Source organism: Cebus imitator, unplaced genomic scaffold (genome assembly GCF_001604975.1).
Source record: "Cebus imitator isolate Cc_AM_T3 unplaced genomic scaffold, Cebus_imitator-1.0 Scaffold211, whole genome shotgun sequence".
NCBI classification, from domain to species: Eukaryota; Metazoa; Chordata; class Mammalia; order Primates; family Cebidae; genus Cebus; species Cebus imitator.
The window spans coordinates 3,180,317-3,199,260 of NW_016107526.1; the positions used below are offsets into that span (position 1 = coordinate 3,180,317).

At 35.0% G+C, this 18,944-nt stretch overlaps 1 protein-coding gene across 2 annotated transcripts in view; it reads right to left on the reverse strand.

Annotated features, from left to right (window-relative positions):
- ADAMTS6 (ADAM metallopeptidase with thrombospondin type 1 motif 6) overlaps positions 1-18,944 on the reverse strand; it is a 333,068-nt gene that overhangs the window by 80,479 nt on the left and 233,645 nt on the right. For both annotated transcript variants that reach the window (XM_017548588.2, XM_037745748.1), the window contains exon 15: positions 8,535-8,637. In XM_017548588.2, coding sequence (XP_017404077.1) covers positions 8,535-8,637 — 103 coding nt within the window. The remainder of the gene's footprint in view (positions 1-8,534; positions 8,638-18,944) is intronic.

Below are 18,944 nucleotides of genomic sequence, written 5' to 3' on the forward strand. Positions count from 1 at the left end.
CATGTTCTTCACATGTACCCCAAAACCTAAAAAGCAATAAAATAAATAAATGGGAAAAAAAAAAGAAAAAGAAATAAAGGCATGAAAGATGGAATGGAAGAAGAAAAATTGTCTGTTTGCTGACAACATATTCTGATACATAGAAAGACTCCACCAAAAACTGTTAGAACTAATAGAAAAATTAAGTAAATACATAAACAAAATCAATGTACAAAAATCAGTCCATTTCTATACACTAACAATGAATTACATAAGATAGAAATTAAGAAAGCAATCTTATTTACAATAGCATAAAAATACTTAGGTATAACACTGGTGAAAAAAATTGAAGACACAAATAAATGGAAAGATGTCATGTGTTCATGGATTGGAAAGGTCAATATTGTCAAAATGTCCATACTTCCCAAAGTGATCTATGGATTCAATGCAATCTCTATCAAAATTTCAATGTATTTTTCAAAACAATGTTAAAATTTATATGAAACTAAAAACGACTCCAGATAGCCACAACAATCTTGAACAAGAACAACATAGCTAGAGGCACCACATTTTCTGATTTTGAACTATATTACTAAACTGTAGCAATCAAAACAGTATAGTACTTTATTAAAACAGATAAATAGAGCAATGGAAAAAATACTAAGCCTGAAAATAAGCCCATGCATATATAGTCAACTAATCTTTGACAAAGTTACCAAGAATATAGTGAGAAGAGGATAGTCTCTTCAATAAATGGTGTTGGGAAAACTAGATGTTCACATGCAAAAAAAAAAAAAAAAAAAAAAAAAAAAAAAAAAAAAAAAAGAGAGAGAGAAAATGGATACTTACACCATACACAAAAGTTAACTGAAAAATGGATTTAAAAATCAAATGTAAGACTACTAGAAGAAAACATAAAGGAAAAGCTCCAGTACAATGGTCTTGGCAATGATTATTTTGGATATGACACCAAAAGAACAGACAACAAATGCCAAAATAAACAAGAAGGGCTATGCCAAACTGAAAGGTTTCTGCACAGCAAGGGAAACAATCTACAAAATGAAAAGGCAATCCACAGAATGGGACAAAATACCCAAAACATGTAAGGAACGTGTAAGATTCAATAGTTAAAAAAAAAAACCTAATTAAAAAATAGGCAAAGAATGTGAATAGACCTTTTTTTTTCCCCAAGGAAGAGATACAAACGGCTAACAGGTACATGAAAAGGTGTGCAAAATCACTAATCATCAGAGAAATGCAAATAAAAACCACCATGAGATATCACCTCACACGTTAGGATGGCTATTACCAAAAAGTCACAAGATAACAAATGTAGATGAGGATGTGGAGAAAAGAACACTCTTAAATACATTATTGGTGGGAATGTAAACTGGCAGTGCCATTATGGAAAACAGGATGCAGGCTTCTCCAAAAATTAAAAATAGAATGATCATATGATCCAGTAATCCCACTTCTGGGTATATATCCAAAGGAAATAAAATCACTGTCTCAAAGAGATACTTACACTCCCATGTTCACTGAAGCATTATTCACATTAGTCAAGAGATGGAAACAACCCAAGTGTCTGTCAACAGATGAATGGATAAGAAAATTGTTTTATATAGCTATATATAATGCAATATCATTCCATCTTAAATTAGAAAGAAATAAAGAAATCCTGGTGCACATCATGCTAGTGAAATAAGCCAGACATAGAAAGACAATTATTGTATGATCTCACTTATGTGTGGAACCTAAAAAGCCAAACTCATAGAAATGGAGAGAAGCGTCATTATCAGGGATTCAATGGAAGTAAGGAGATGTTGCTCAAAGGGTACAAGCTTTCAGTTATTAGAGGGATCAATTCTAGAGATCTAATATAGTATAGTTAGGAATAATGTATAGTATAGTTTAAATTTGTTAAGAGAGAGTCTTAGGTATTCTTATCACACACACAAAAGGTAACTATGTGAGGTGACAGCTTGATTACGGTAATCATTTCAGTGTACATGTATATCAAAACATTACATTGTACACCTTAACTATATACAATTTGTATTTGTCATTTATACTTCAGTAAAACTGGGGGAAAAAAGGTAAGGCTGATGTGATGGTGAATACTGTCAACTTGATTGGATTGAAGGATACAAAGTATAGATCCTGGGTGTGTCTGTGAGAATATTCCCAAAGGAGATTAACACTTGAGTCAGTGGGCTGGGAAAGGCAGACCCACCCTTAATTGGGGTGGGCACAATCTAATCAGCTGTCAGCTAGGCTAGAATGTAAGCAGGCAGAAAAATGTGAAAAGAGAGACTGGTCTAGCCTCCCAGCCTACATCTTTCTCTCATGCTGGATGCTTCCTGCCCTCAAACATCGGACTCCAAGTTCTTCAGTTTTGGAACTCGTACTGGCTCTCCTTGCTCCTCAACCTGTAGACGGCCTAATGTGGGACCTTGTGATCATGTGAGTTAATACTTTAAATAAACTCCTTTATATATATATTCCATCAGTTCTGTCCTTCTAGAGAACCCTGACTAATACAGTTGTTAATTCCAGCAAGGATTTAAAATGATTTTCTAAATGAAAGGTCATATTAACCAATTATCTTAAGTTAAAGCTTATGAATTTAGGGTTAATTCACTATGCATGAAATTATGTAGATGGTCATTATTAAGTCTGTAAATTATTTCAGACAATTCTTCTCCTATATTATGATGAAACAATCTCAAAGGCATATGTACCTAATAAAAAACATTCAAATACATGAAACAATTTTTTTTAAATGAAAGCAAAGCCATATAACAGATGGGATATTTTAACACACCACTCTCAATAATTGATAAAATGAGAGTAGAAAAAAATCAGAAAGAATATAAAAGATTGAACAACATTCTCAACCAAGTTGATCTCATAGATATCTATAGAACACTGTATAGCCAATAACTGCAGAAAACATTATTTTCAAGTATAAATAGAACATTCACCAAGAACAGAGCATTCTCTAATCTCTTTTCCTTCTTTTTTTTCTAAGATAGAGTTTCACTCTACACTGGTGCAATCATAGCTCACTGTAGCCTCCACCTCTTGAGCTCAAGTGATCCTACCTCCTCAACCTCCTGAGTAGCTGAGACTACAGGCATGTACCACCACACCCAGCTAATTTTTTATTTTTTGTAGAGACAAGGTCTCATTATGTCGTCAAGGGTGGTCTCCAACTCCTGAGCTCAGGTAGTCCTCCCACTTTGGCCTTCCAAAGTGCTGAGATTATAGGCATGAGCCACTACACCTGGCCTATTCTCTAATCTTAATGCAATTAAATTATACATGAATGACAAAAAAAGTCTAGAAAATTTCAAATATTTGGAAATCAAAACAGTTCTAAGTAACCCAGAGGTCAAGGAACTCATAATGTAAATAAAACAGTTTGAACTAAAAGCATGAAAAATATAACATCAAATTTTGGAAATGTAAAAGAGCAAAAGAAACTGAAAATAAATAAGAAAATGATAACTCTAAGAACAAAAATTAATAAGCCAGAAAAAAAGACAGATTACAGAAAGAGTACCAAAGCCAAAATTTGGTTCTTTGAAAAGATTAACAAAATTAACAAGTCCCAAACAAGACTGACCAAGAAAAACAGAGAAAACACAAATTATCAATAACAAAAATGAAAGCATACATCACTACAGATTTTATAAATATTAATATTAAAAAGCATAACAAGAGAATGTTATGATCAGCTTTATATCAATAAACTGGACCACATGGATATAACATAAATTTCTTAAAGATACAAAATCAAAAACTGAAATAAGGCCAAGCATGGTGGCTCACACTTATAATCCCAGTAATTTGGCAGGTTGAGATTGAAGAATCCCTTGAGCTTAGGAGTTTGAGACCAGCCTAGACAATATAGCAAGATGTAGTCTCTAAAAAAAATAAAAATAAAAATAATTAATTAACCTGATGTGGTGGCTAGCTACTTAGGAGGCTGAGGAGGGAGGATCTCTTGAGTTCGGGAGATCAACATTGCAGTGAGATATGACTGGGCCACTGCACTGAAGCCTGAGCAACAGGGGGAGACCTTGTCTCAAAAAAGAAAAACAAACAAACAAAAATCCACATTAAAAAACAAAAACAAATAGCCCTTTTCTATTAAAGTAGTTAAATTTTTAATAGCAGATTTTCACAAAGAAAATACCAAGCCTGGCTGGCTTTACTAGTGAAATCTATTCTAAGGAAGAAATAATACCAATCCTAAAATTCTTTTTTTTTTTCACTGTTCATAACAGACAGACCTAAAATTCTTTTAAAAATAAATAAATATTATATTTTGGGAAACCAGAATGCATCTGCTCCCAAAACTTATCGAAGATATACAAGAAAAATATTTACAAATATGAACACAGATGCTAATATCCTTAATAAAACATTATCAAGTTAAATCCAATAATACATAAAAAATAATATGTCATGATCACATGGGGTTTGTCCTAGGAATATAAGCTTGGTTTGAGGCTTGGCTTGTTGGCTCACACGTGTAATCCCAGCACTTTGGGAGGCTGAGATGGGTAGACTGCTTGAGCCCAGGCATTGGAGACCAGACTGGACAACATGACAAAACCCCATGTCTATAAAAACTACAAAAAACTAGCCAGGCATGGTGGCACACACCTGCAGTCCCAGCTACTCAGGAGGCTGAGGTGGGAGGATGCTTGAGCCCAGGAGGTTGAGGCTGCAGTGAGCCATGATCACACCACTGCAGTCTAGCCTGGGCAATAGAGCAAGGCCCTGTCTCAAAAAAAAAAAAATCTTGGTTTGAGATTGCCATATCTATCAAGTCACTCAGCATACAATAGGATACAGAATAAAAAATACAATCAATACATGTACAAATTACACTCTAGGGCCAATCCAGTGCATTAAAGCAAGACAATGAAATAACAATCATAAAGATTCAAATAAATTGTCTCTATTTCAGGACAATATGACTGTTAATCAAAAAAATCCTAAGCATCTATAAAACAATTAGAATATGCTAATTTAGCCTGGGTGTGTAATTCCAAAACTTTGGGAAGTTGAGGCATGTGGATCACTTGAGCCCAAGAGTTGGAGACTAACCTGGGCAACATGGCGAAACCCTATGGCTACAAAAAATACAACTAGCTGGACATGATAGTGTGTGCCTGTAGTCTCAGCTACTCAAGGAACTGAGGTGGAAGGATCGCTTGAGCCCAGGAGGCGGAGGTTTCAGTGAGCTGAGATTGCACCACTGCTCTCCACCCTGGATGACAGAACCAGACCCTGTCTCAAAAATAAGGGAATATGAGAATTTAGAAAGGTCACAAAATACAAAGTTAATATACAAATATTAATGGAATTTTCAAAAGTTTTATTAACAACAGTGTCAAAACCATAAATTACTCAGGAATTGATTTCATAAAGTACGTGCAGGACCTTACACTTAAAAGTACAAAACACAGCTGAGAGAAATTAAAGACCTAAATAAACTGCGAGATAGATCATGTTCAAAAATTGGAAAATTCAATATGATTAATATCTCAGTTTTCCCTCAATTGATCTATAGATTCAACATAACACCATTCATAAGTCCAGTAGGTTTTTCTGCAGACATTAACAACTGATTCAAAAATTTAGGTGAAAATACAAAGCAGTTAGCATATTGGAAGAACTCATAAAAAACATCAAAGCTGGTGGAACTTAAACTACCTGTGTTCATGACTATATAGTTACAGTAATCAAGTCAGTATGGTACTGGCATAACACTGACAGATCAACAAAACAAAACAGAAAATCCATAAATACACTACAGATACAAATCATCCCAAAAATTATTTTGAGATAGATCATAGATGTAAATGTAAGGACTAAACAATAAGGCTTTTGGAAGAAAACAGAAGAAAATATTTTCTTAAGTTGAGGTAGGCAAAGATTTCTTAGGACACAGAACATAATGACCAGAAAGAAAAACTATTTAAAAATTGGAAATAAAAACAGAAAAATTAAAATGCATAAAAACATCATTTAAAAAGCAATAGGAAAGTCATAGAATGTGACAAAACATTTGTAAAACTTTTAAATGACAACTTGAGAAGACAAAAAAACCCAATTAAAAACAGGCAAAAAGATTTGAACAGACAGTACAAAAAGAGATATATAACGGCCAACAAATATATGAAAACATGCTTAACATTACCATCAGAAAATGGAAATGGAAATTTCATTGAAATATCACTCTACTCCCACCGGAAGACGACTAAAAACACCAAATATTGACAAAGACGTGCAGCAAACAGAATCCTCACACATTGTCAGTGGGAGTGAAATATGCTACAATCACTTCGGAAAAACATCTGGCAGTTCTTTTAAAACTAAACTAAATTCACATCTAACCTATTGCCCAGCAATTCTACTCCTAAGTATTTACCCAAGTAAAATCAAAATATATGCTCATAAAATGATAGTACACACAAATGTTCATAGCAGTTTACTCATAACAGCTAAAAACTAGAAACAACCCAGCTGTCCATCAGAGAAGAATGGAAAAACTGGTTATTATGATGGAATACTTCTCAGCAATAAAAAAGAATGAACCTTTTTTTTTTTATCTTTTCTTTTTTCTTTTAAAGAGAACTCCTAGACCCAAGTGATTCTCCTGCCTCTGCCTCCCAAGTAGCTGGGCTTACAGGTATCTGCCACTGCACCTGGCTAGAGTGAAACACTTCTATATACAACAACATAGATAGATCTCAAAAACATTAGGCTTAAAGAAGGTTTACAACAGAGTATGAGGCTCTGGAACAGGCAAAACTAGACTATGGTGAGAAAAAAAATCACAATGATGGTTGTCTTTTAGGAGGACTAGGTGGAGGCAACTATTGACTGCAAAGTACTATAAGGACTTTCAAGGACTTTTTGTGTTTGTGTCCCCTCAAAACCCATATGTTGAAACCCTAATCCCCAATTTGAAGATGAGGCCTTTGGAGAGTAGCTAGGTCATGAGAGTGGAGCCCTCTGAATGGGGTTAGTAGCCTTATAAGAAGGACCCCAGAGAGCTCTTTTCCCCACTCTTTCTGCCACATGAGGATATAATGTAAAAATAACAGTCCACAACCCAGAAGAGGGCCCTCACCAGACTCTAACCATGCTGACACCTTGATCTCAGATTTCCAGCCTCCAGTACTGAGAAATAAATTTCTATAGTTTAAGACCTCTAGTCTATGGTTACTTGTTATCACAGTCTAAATGGACTAAGGCAAAGACTAGAAGAATTTTGGAGGTAAAGCCAATGTTCCACATTGCAATAGGATTTTTTAAGTGTATGCATTAGTCAAAAATTAGAGAAAGCAAAGAAGATTTGTACATGTCACCGTACATAATCTTGCCTTAAGAGATAAAAGCAAACAAATAATTGAACTGTGGATAATGTTACCATGCTGAAGTACTTAGAGGAAAGTACATTAATGACTGAAATTTACTTTGAAATATATCAAAAAATAAGATGGATTAATAAATGAAAGAGAAGAATAGACATGTATGAAGAAAGCATAGTAAAATGTTATTGGTAGAATCTTGGTGGTAAATATAAAGTTGTCACTGTAAAATTCTTTTAAATAAGATATTGGAAAAGCAAGCACAGTAAACTTAAGAGTATATTCCTTTTTCCTTTTTTTTTTGAGATAGAGACTCACTCTGTCACCTAGGTTGGAATGCAGTGGTGCCATCTTGGCTCTCTGCAACCTCTGCCTCCTGGGTTTAAGCAATTCTCTGGCCTTAGCCTCAAGGCCAGAGTAGCTAGGACTACAGGTGAATGTCACCAAGCCCAGCTAATTTTTCTGTTTTCAGTAGAGATGGTGCTTTGCCATGTTGGCCAGGCTGGTCTCAAACTCCTGACCTCAGGTGATCCACCTGCCTCAGCCTCCCAAAGTGCCAGGATTACAGGCCTGAGCCACCATGCCCGGCCTCCAAGTGAAATTTTCAACAAAAGGTAATTTGTATTTTGGAAGTATAAAATACTTCTGCTTATTAAACAATCAGTGCTTGATAGATGCCCAAATTAAAAAGCAAAAATGTTTTCTTACTCTGAAAAAGAGTAACAATAATCTTGGCCAGTGACTTAGCAAGGACACAGAGTTTCCTGATGTATATTCTTATAACTTGTTTTAGGGTGATAATTGCAAATATTTAGATTATAATGTAACTTACACATGTCCCAAGGAAGCCTCAAGCAGAACTCCAAAAATACTGCATGGTTTTGATGTTCAGATATCCTTTCTAGGAATTTTATACCTTGTTAAATATAACTAGGTTTTAAAAAGTGATTTCTGATAATTTGTACTAATATATCAACCTTATTACAGGGCAAATAAACCATGAAACCTTTTTAGTACTATAAGAATTTCCCTACTTTTATTGGCAAACACTAATTTTAACTAGTATGCACATGAATGTATGCATGTGTTTGTATGTATTTGTATATTCTTTGACATTTGTAAAGCACTCAAGCATGAATGCTCTGTCAGGTTATACATTACCTCCAGTATAGGGTTTCCAGTTATAATACTTTCCTCGGAAAGGCATATTGTCAAAGTCTGCACACTGTTTCTCTCGAAAATCTCGGGAACCCAAAGGGCATGGCTAAAATAAAATAAAATCATAAATAGTACCATTGTTGGAAAATACCAAAAGCAAGGGACAATGTCCCTAAATGAATTGCATCAAATTAACTCACTACCTTATTCTGTGGCTATAATTCTAGCATTTGCTTTACTGTTTTACAGTCAGTATTCATATTGAAGTGTGTGAATTGTCATCTTAGCTATAGAAGATATAACTGAGGTAATTTAAACAAAGTGTTAGGCAGTTTCCCTATAACTTTACAGTTGGATACATGTCATAGTTCTCTTTGCAGTCAGTTCATCAGGTATCTCCTTATAAAGACACATAAAACCTAGATGAATAAATTAAAACACAAAATCCTTTTTGGATTATTAATTGTGGTATGGACTCCCACTACTATAACTATTTACTGTTTAGCCTTGACAAAAAGCATTTTAAATGAGGAATAAAGTAGGCAAAATGCTAGACCTCAAGTAAACCACCTTAAAATTCAAGGGATTTGGACTTATTAAGATTTACAGGTAACATATTAACATCACAGAAAATATAATACAAAATGGCCAAAAACATGTACATTTGTTTGAGGTGTGGAGAAAGATGTTAAGGGGCTGAAAAGAGGATTATCTATTTTTAAAAGTTGAAAATGTTCCATGTATTCAGAAATGCTTCTGAATTTTTTTAAAGAGAGAAGTCTTGCCAATCCAGCTAGCTCTAGATTCCATATACCACAGGCTCATCCTAAACTCAACCTTTAAGTTCACAAAGAATTATAAAGCTCATAGTGTTTAAGTGATATGACTTAATTTGACTTATCTTTTAAAGTTCAACAGCTGTAGTACTTATAAACTAAAATTACTGATTTTCAAAGACTGACTGAGAAAATCTTCTTAAATATGGAAGAACAGAATATGTCATTACAGAAAATTCTGAATTGGGAATAAATGAAAAGTATGTTACAGGCACACTCAGAGATTGTTTTGAGGACTTTTTACTACCCTCCCTTAGATCTCTGAGTTTGCTTTGTATAGTTTTCTGAGGAGAATACATTGTAAATGGTCACTCTGAAGCATATGCAGTTAATAATAGATCACAATGTGCAAATATCTGCATGTTGATCATTACTTCCTATACACTACTGTTCAACTTTCACCATATCAAGTCCAAAACACACAGATTCAGAGTGTGGCAGGTCCACGCTCTGTTATGAGCCCTGCATTTTAAAATGCTTTCAGCTCATTAAAATGACATATCAATGATAAAACCTAGTGATTAATCTTGTCAAATTACCTTCTTGCTTGCCTTTAAATAAATGAAAAATATTTACCATAGGCTAAATGTTGTAACATGCTGAAAGGATATGTTTTTGCGGTCTTTTGTTTCCTGGTCTGCCAATCTTTGGATCTTTTACTTTTCAAGCTATTTTTAGTGAATCCCACAGAAGGACTAACGTTGTCAGTAGCTTTTGTCATGCAGCAAGACTACTTTTAAAAGCAAATAACAATTTTAAAAAAATACAAACAATTTGAATTCTAGCTGTAAGTTTTCACACAGCACTTAAGTATCTGTAAAGCACCAATCATGAAAGTTCATCTAAGCATGGCTTTCAACTTCTTTGGAGAAACAAGATACAAATGGAAAAATGACCATGAAAAAAGAACCATCTCGAGCAATATATATAGTATATGGCAGCATGTTATATATTGTCTATATGTGCTGGATACAAGTAAAATATAAGTGTGTCCATGATTAGCTAGGGATATATCAGTTGAGAAAAAATCTTGAACATGTACCAAAGTATAATAGAAATTGTTCTAGTTAAGAAAAAAAAAAAAGGACTTGTGAGGGAGTGGGAGACTATTAAGAATGAAGCCAAGAAAAGCCATGGGAATAGGAAGGAAAAAGGTCACATACTGGGAATGGCTGGAAAAAGACCATCCTAGATCAAAAAGATGAACTATATGGAAGCATAAGAGGAAGTGATATTTCACATGTATAAGCACTGGTACATTAAGAAGACCTTGAATTAAGAAACTAAAACATCATGAGGGCCATTCGCTTAAAGGCAAACAAAACAAAAATGCAATTTTTAAAATATCTTCTAACAATTCTCCTAAACAGAAGAAAAGTAAAATGTCCAATATGAGGGTATTACTGTTTAATGAAGCATTTGATAACATTTCATGAAATTTTTGATCCACGTTTTTCCTGTGATAACCACTCTTAGGATGAGCATAATAAAAAGATTAACAATAACAATAGCAAGCTAGTATTTACTAAGTACTTATTCTGTGGCACACTGTACAGAGATCTTTAGATATATTATCTATATACCCTTTCTCAACACTCTTTTGAGGTAGTTATAATTAATCCCATTTTACAACAAAGTAAACTGGGGTACAGAAAGGTTGCTCAGTAATAGTTTCAATGTACAAGGATACTTTCATGATAAGTGTTGGAGTCTCCTCTGGTTACTCTCTAAATGCTACAATTATAGCATTAAAGGTTTTTGCTTCCTTAAAATGTACGAAAACCTAATAGGAACAATTTGGGTTCTAGACTTAGCCTGGTCATTCCAAGATAAGAAACCCGCAAGTTTCTTATCTTTCCAAACTACTTTTTTTCTCATTTGTAAAATGAGAGGGCTAAAAGCAAGAGTTTTGGAATAAGGCAGACCTGGATTATTTCTAACTTGGTCATTTATTTAATTCATGGTCTTGAGTAATTTACTTGTCTAAGCCCCATCTGTAAACTGGGATAATACTAACATTTACCTCCTAGGGAACAGATTCATGCAAACTGTTTAGCTCTGTACCTGGCCTAAGGTAGTACTTAATAATTATTAGCAACTGTGAAGGTCTTGGGTCTAGGTGTCCTTACACTCATTCCTTACCCTTCTGTTCTGCTCTGTATTTTAGGGGAACAAACCCTGAAAGCTCCGTTTCTCAGGCTTTTTTGTCAGCTGACTTATGGTTGGGTTCAGGTAATGGGAGGCACTAGTTGGAGAAGCCAGGGTATTTTTCTCCTTTCCTCTGTACCTCGGACAGCAACTCAGGCAGAAGAAGAATCTTTTTTGTAGCTCCAGCTCCCTAGCCTTCTACCCTGTGATTCCAGCTTCTGCTATGTGATTGTAGCCTCTGAGCTCTGAAAAAACTACCTCCTATGTATCCTCCTGGTAGGAACTAGTCAGACTCTCATCATCCATGTAGTCAATTCCTTGCATTAAATTCCCTCTATTTTAATATTCAAAGTGATCTATTCTATTATAGTTAAACCTTGATTGATACAACAGTTATCATCATCATCATCATCATCATCATCATCATGAACTATTTGGAAAACTGAATAAATATAGGTTTCCAGATAATATTTTTCTCTTTAGGGCAGAAGTTGTCAAACTTTTACTGTAAAGGCCCACATAGTAAATATTTTAGGCTTTGCAGGCCATGTATCTCTGTTGCAACTACTCAACTGTGTATTACAGTGTGAGAGAACCCATAGGCAATATGTAAATAAATGGCCATGGCTGTGTTCCAGTAGAAATACTTACAAAAAGAGTTAATCAGTAAGATTGGGCCCAAGAGGTACAATGTGTCAACCCCTGGTGTAGGGTGTTTACATAATATGGATATATCTGTTTGGCAGCATTTCACAGAAGAACTGAACTCAATTATTAATTTCTCAGTCAATATAGAATCATACCTTTTACAAATTCATGTTATAAGTGATATAATCTAATTTGCATAAGATGATTGGATTTCCTCTATAATTATCCCCAAAGTGGTCATACAATTTATATAAACATACACAGAAAAAAAGATCAAACACTTTTCAAACAGCTGCAATTATTAGCAGGTTCTTCCTTACTTTCATTCAAAACCTGCCTTCTTATAGCCCAATTATCTTTCTCTATCCTTCTGGGTCCACACTGAACAAATTTAACCCTAAACTGAAAGGTATCTGGACCTTGATGGCTTTCGTAGGTGCACATCATAACTTATCGTTAGTTCTCTTAAAACAAAGCAGCAAAAATTGGCCTTAAGTATCTTTCTTTTCATGTTAGCAAGTATTCATAAAATACTTAATATGTGGCAGATATAATCTAGGCTGCAGGGTTACAGAGAAACAAAACCCAAATAGATTATATCTCTGCTTTTATGGAGTTTACTCTAGTTGGAGATGAGAAAGAAGAAAAATAAAGCAAGATAAGGAGACTGACAGTGAGGTGGGAGGGAAGTTGTTTTAAATAGTATGATCAGAGAAATCCTCTCTGATAAGGTGGCATTCAAGTGGAGAGTTAAAAGAAACTGCACGGATGATTTATGTACATATTTATATCCGTGAAAAGAATCTTCCAGAACACAGTAAATCCAAAGTCCCTAAGGCAGAAATGTATTCAGGGTGTTCAAAGAATAGTATAAAGAATGGAAAGGTTTAAGGGAATTGAAGTACACTTCGGGACTTGATTTCATGCCATTGTTTCTAGAATACATCAGCCAGTATTGTGTTCCTGATTTCATTCCATCAGGAAATGCTCTGAATTTGTGTTTATTAAATGTAGGCTCAGTTGGAGTTATATATGCTGGCTTGAAAAAATGAGAGTGAAAGAGGAATTCCTTAAGGAAAAATGTAAAATACATTTTTGTTTTGTTTAGGAATAGTAGAGAGTTTAAAGAATAATGCTTTAAGGATCCTTAAGTTACTTAAGGATAATACATGCTAACACTATGCAGAAACCATAACAAAAAACAGTGGGCGTAAGCAACAGATTTTTAAAGTAAAAGCCTGACAGATTTTCAGCATTCTAGTGCTAACACTCATCAAGCATCTTCTCTTTCAAAAAACAAACTAGCAAAGCCCTGTATAAATCTGGAGAGCAAAGCTGCAGGTTTCAGCATCTTTAGGTCTTAGTATTTTCAAAGAAACAAATTAATATTAGCATCTTTATCACCACTCTCTTCCCAGAGATCTGTGTAAGTTAACAGTCTTCCAACTATCTTGTTTAGAAGTATCTCCTTTTGACTAAACTTAATATTTTGTACGGGTAGATAAATCTGGAAAAAAAAAAAAAGAATAATTCACTGAGGCATAAAAGATGCTACAGAAAGAAATCTCAGCTTCTGCTTACGAACTTTTCAGGGGCATTTCTATTACTGAGGTTCTAATCCTGGTTTTGTCCCAAAGAATAGGGTGATCTTGGCAAGTCCCCAATCCTTTTTGTGCCTTTTTTCATTTGCAAAATATGGCTCCAAACCTCTTACCTTCAAGAGAAATACGTATCAAAATGTCTTACAAATGAGGAAAATTCTGAAAATGATGTATAATTTCTTATTGATAATATGATAAGAGGTCCAAGAAGGAAAATACCTTTGTCCCTTTCTCTTTCCTTTCCTCTCCTCTTTTAAAGGAGATAGGCAGGCTGGAAAGATACAGTGACTCCTATGGCATCAGGGAAAACTGCAGACTGAGCAAACCTGGTCTTCCGTTCTTTTGCTTCCTTTCTCTACTCCATTCCCACCTTCTGCTGCTTCTTTTTTGCTTTCATACCAAATTCACTCTTGCGTCATCCCCATTACACAAGACCAACCTTCAACACTTCAAATTTAATTTTATTCTTTCTCTACAGGAAAACATCTTCTTACCAGATTGTACCCTGATTGTTGAGGGGGTTTGAAATCCAACCCCTGTTCTAGCAAGTCATGTATCTGACAAGGGACCATGAAGGGTTACATTTTTATGCGTTCACCCAGATGGGCATCTTTTTATAAATTACACAAAGGTACCACATGGGCTAACAAAAGCCTTGCTTCTATACTCTCTTTTACAAGTTGCAAACAAATTTTCCGATTCCTATTTATCAGATATTATGTATTTAAAGTAATTCATACTAGAGCATTCAAATAAAGTTAAATTTAGTGGACAGTCCCTGTAGTGAAGCATCTCAACCCCATTTTGTATTCAACTTTCTTCTATTTTTTCTCCCAAATGGTTCCTGATTGTTTTCACTGTACATTTACTTTTAAAGCAAAAGAAAGCACAGAGCAGATAACCCAAATTGTCCAGACAAACTTGAATCTAGCTGTCATGCTTGATACCATAAACTTCTATGCAGGTTTTAAAAATTAAAGTTACTTGTATTTGCCTTGAATAGTCTGAATTTTATTAAAATGCCGTCTACCTATAGCATAACTTTTTCCCAGAGCTTATAAACACATTAAAAAACTGGTCAGGCATAATGGCTCATTCCTGTAATCCCAGCACTTTGAGAGGCTGAGGCGGGTGGATGGCTCGCGTTCAGGAGTTTGAGACCAGCCGGGGCAACATGGCAAAACCCATCTCTACCAAAAATACAAAAATTAGCAGGGCGTAGTGGTGCATGCCTGTAGTCCCAGCTACTTGGGAGGCTGAGGTGGGAGGACTGCTTGAGCCTGTGAGGCAGAAGTTGCAGTGAATCTAGATCATACCACTGCACTCTAGCCTGGGCAACAGAGTTTGAGCCTGTCTCCAAAAAAGAGGTTAAGAAACAAATTTTTACTTTGCAATTTTTAAAAGTGTTTTTAAAGCACAAAATAAACAAACAAGCTCTATTTTGTGCTTAAAATCTAGTCTTTATTTCTCAAAACATAATATACACCATAAAATTCATATTAACTTAAGAAAGATTACTAAGATATTGTTCCTGTTATTTTTTGTCATGTGTGTAGTTAGATAGACATGAGCAGGGCAGGAAAGGGCTCTCCCCCACCCACCAGGACCATCAGGTGACAGTTTAGCAATTATCACACTGCCTTTCTAAAAGTGATAAATTGGCAGCTGGCACCAGGGAGAGGCCATTTCCTGATGGTCCACACCTGTTGCACTAACGTGTTAATTGAATGCAAATGTCAGCGAGAAGCAACTTCCTGGGTATGCACATTAAGAGACAAAATGATGGAGTATGACCTTCCAGGGTCATTCGCCAGAAAAGGGAAGAAAAGCCTCAGGTGGGCATGTGTACAACTTCCTAAACACATTGCGCATGCTCACCTCCCAGGAGCAAGGAGGGCACTGCATATGCGGGCAACCCACCCTAAGGGAAGAATCGCAGGAAAGGGGCCAGCCTATAAAGTTCTGGGATGAAGGTTAAACACTGCACTTGACCTCGGTGCCCACTTGAGTCTCTGCCAAGCATCCTTTCCTTTTCTTTCTTTCCAGTTCTAAAGCCTTTTAAATAAACTACTACAGCTCTGAAACTTGCTTCGGTCTCTTTTTCTGCCCTATGCCCCTCAGTTGAATTCTTTCTTTTGAGGAGGCAAGAATTGAGGTTGCTGCAGAGCCGTATTGAATCACCACTGGTAACTTGGATACCTTCTACCAATAACATATGTAAAGTATGTTTATAAGAATAAAGTGGTTGGCACAAATTTGTTTTCTAATTGTAATCTCAGACATGATTATTACACTGTTAGTCAATGGATCAACTCTGTACCTTGTCTTCACTTAATGTGCACCTCTCCCTGAGGGTAAGATGTGTAGTTTCAGAATGTTCTCAGCTATCTGGTTCTCAGCTGTCTGGTAAGGTTAGACTAGAAGTAAGACAATGTCTAAGGTGACCCAATTCTTTCAGAGAAACTTACCTTGCCACACTCACCTCCCAAGGGTTTCATCTCTTTTAAGAGCACTAGATCAGAAATTCTGTGCTTTACTAGGTCTTTTTCATAACCCTAGCCTGTTGCTAAGCTTTAGTTTCCTTTTTAAAAAAATACTTGTCTTTCTGCTTCAGAAAAGTGAGTTGAAGATTTGAAGAGGTATTGAATACCAATTACGTACTATAAATAGCACTAGATGTCTTAAGTATGTTACTTCTTTTAATTCTAAACAACTCGGCAAGTTTCATAGAGCCTATTTACATAAGAGTCAAAAAAATTTAGAGAAGTGATTTGCCAAGGTCAAATAGCCACATGTGTCACAGTCAGGATTCACACTCAAGTCAATTTAACTCCAAACTGCATGCTTTTATTTTTACCGCAATCCTACCTCCAAATATATAATTTTCCTGTCTGGCACAACCAAGGCAAAAATACTATTTAATGATCTTAAGCAATGCATTGAAAGGGAAAAAAATTGCTGAATAATATACTCCTCTAGCAAAGCTGACTGAGAACATATCCAAGTACTACATAATCTATACTTAAATCTTAGAACAGACCACAAATGACCTGGAAAACCCTTTTTCTCCAGACATTTTTTATAGCTTTGATGCATAAAGAAGGGAAACCAAATGTTTAAGATGCAAGAATAATGTGCCTTTCCATCCCAGCCAAAGCAGAGCTTATATGCTTCACCAGAAGTTCTATCATAATCATATTATCAAGCAAACACCAAAGCACAAATAATAAGGAATAAGAAAAATACAAAGATTATTTTGGTTTTGGAAAACAACTAAGCACCAGGAAACTCCTTTTAGAAATGTGGAAAAGTCCTTTTAATAGTAGCTAATATTTCTTCTTCAGGCTTTGATATAAAATTTGGTTCATAACCTTTATATGACCATATTTTTACTCTTTACAAAAATTAAGTTTTCTAGTAAGGTATTTACAACACTAACCTTTACCTTCTGCTACTTAAAATAGTTACAATACGTACATCAATTTTTATCCTCTTAGAACTCTCTGCATGATGGTTTTAAGTCATTTGAATGAAAAATTGTTAAGAAAAACAGAAATACCTAATTGGTAGTCAGTGTTCTTTATGCCAGTAAAAAGAAGATTCCATATCATAATAATCAAAAGTATATTTTTGAGAAGCTCCTAAGCAAACATTTTTCAAAAGATTGAGCACAGATCTGGGGTCTTCACTTTCCATAATGGCTCTGCCAGAAAACCATGTTAGTTCCTACCTTTGCCATTTATAAAAACTGTCAGGACCTAATCAACCATTTATCTCTATCTCCAAAAACGAGAACGGTGTCCTCTTTTTTTCTGTCCTCCAAACCCAGGTTCCACAAGACCATGACTATTAGGCTAGCTCATGATACCAAAAACTCAGCTGTAGTTCCTGGCTTAAGAGAAGGACCAAATTTTATCCAAGTCTCCTATATATCTTTAATAAATGCTCCTGGTATCACAATAGTTTAAAGATGAAAAGTATATTAATTTGTTCCTACTGCAGCTATTGTTTTCATGTTATTCCAGCCTGGAGTCCATTATGTGCATATCAAAGACAGGGTCCTTATGTAGCTGCTTTTGAAGACTTTCTAGGGTGACAAACTGTGATGCAGGAAACAAACCGTCTGTCTAACACCCCCTGATGCAACTAATCAGCCTCAGAGTCTAACATCTGAATACCTTTGGCATCTAGGCTGGTTATGCTGCTGTTGGGAGTGGGCATGCCCATTTTATAGCTTGGCATCCTTTTCTGATCTATTCTTAAATCTTTTGAATGAAAATTTTGTCTTCATAAGTTGCTTCTTCTATTTCTGTAAATCTTTCCTTTGCAATCGGGCTGAGAGGGATAGGAGTTAATGAAAATACTGTTCCCTTTCCACCAAAGAGCTCTCTTCTCTTCTTACCACTTCTATACTTTTTAAATGTTTGTGGTGGAAATTAAATAAGCATTAAAAAAACTGCAAATATATTGTTTTTTTGCTTGCTACCTTTTAAGACTACTTGGCCCATGTTGGTTCTAGGTCCTAATTTCTTCTCTAATCTAAGCAAAAAGAGTCCTAAGAGCCTTATATGTTTCAATCTGATTCACCAGTATAGGACTCCACATAGGAGGAATATCAAAGCTTCAAGATAATAAATTATTCCTTTTTGGTTGTGGATATATCTCCTTTTGTCACGACCACAAGACATTATGAATCTTAGAACTGATAGTGTTTGCCTCTTTACTTGGGTTACTAGGAAGCTCAGGGAAAAATTTGTGACCCATCTTCTGTAAGTAGAAGAACTTTGTGGTACATATTTAAGGTACTGCTTAAATTATATATTTATACATATAATTTTATATATTTTAAAAATTGTATCTATTTATATTATTTTCATTTTCCTCTGATCTTCTAATTTAGTATATTTTTTGGTTGTGATTTTAATGTAGTGCTATAGGCTAACAACTCTAATAACAATTATTATTATATGTAAAATCATGAGAACCATCCAGTAATCCATAGTACCAACTACTCAACCACAGAAATAAGAGAATCAATACTACTATATTGCATGGGCTATATCATGTAGCAAAAAAACTATATATAGTAATATAGTAAAAATATAGTAATATAGTAAAAAAACTTTAAATAAAATCTATCGAACACAGTTGAATAAGCCTAATATTCTGGATTTTCTATT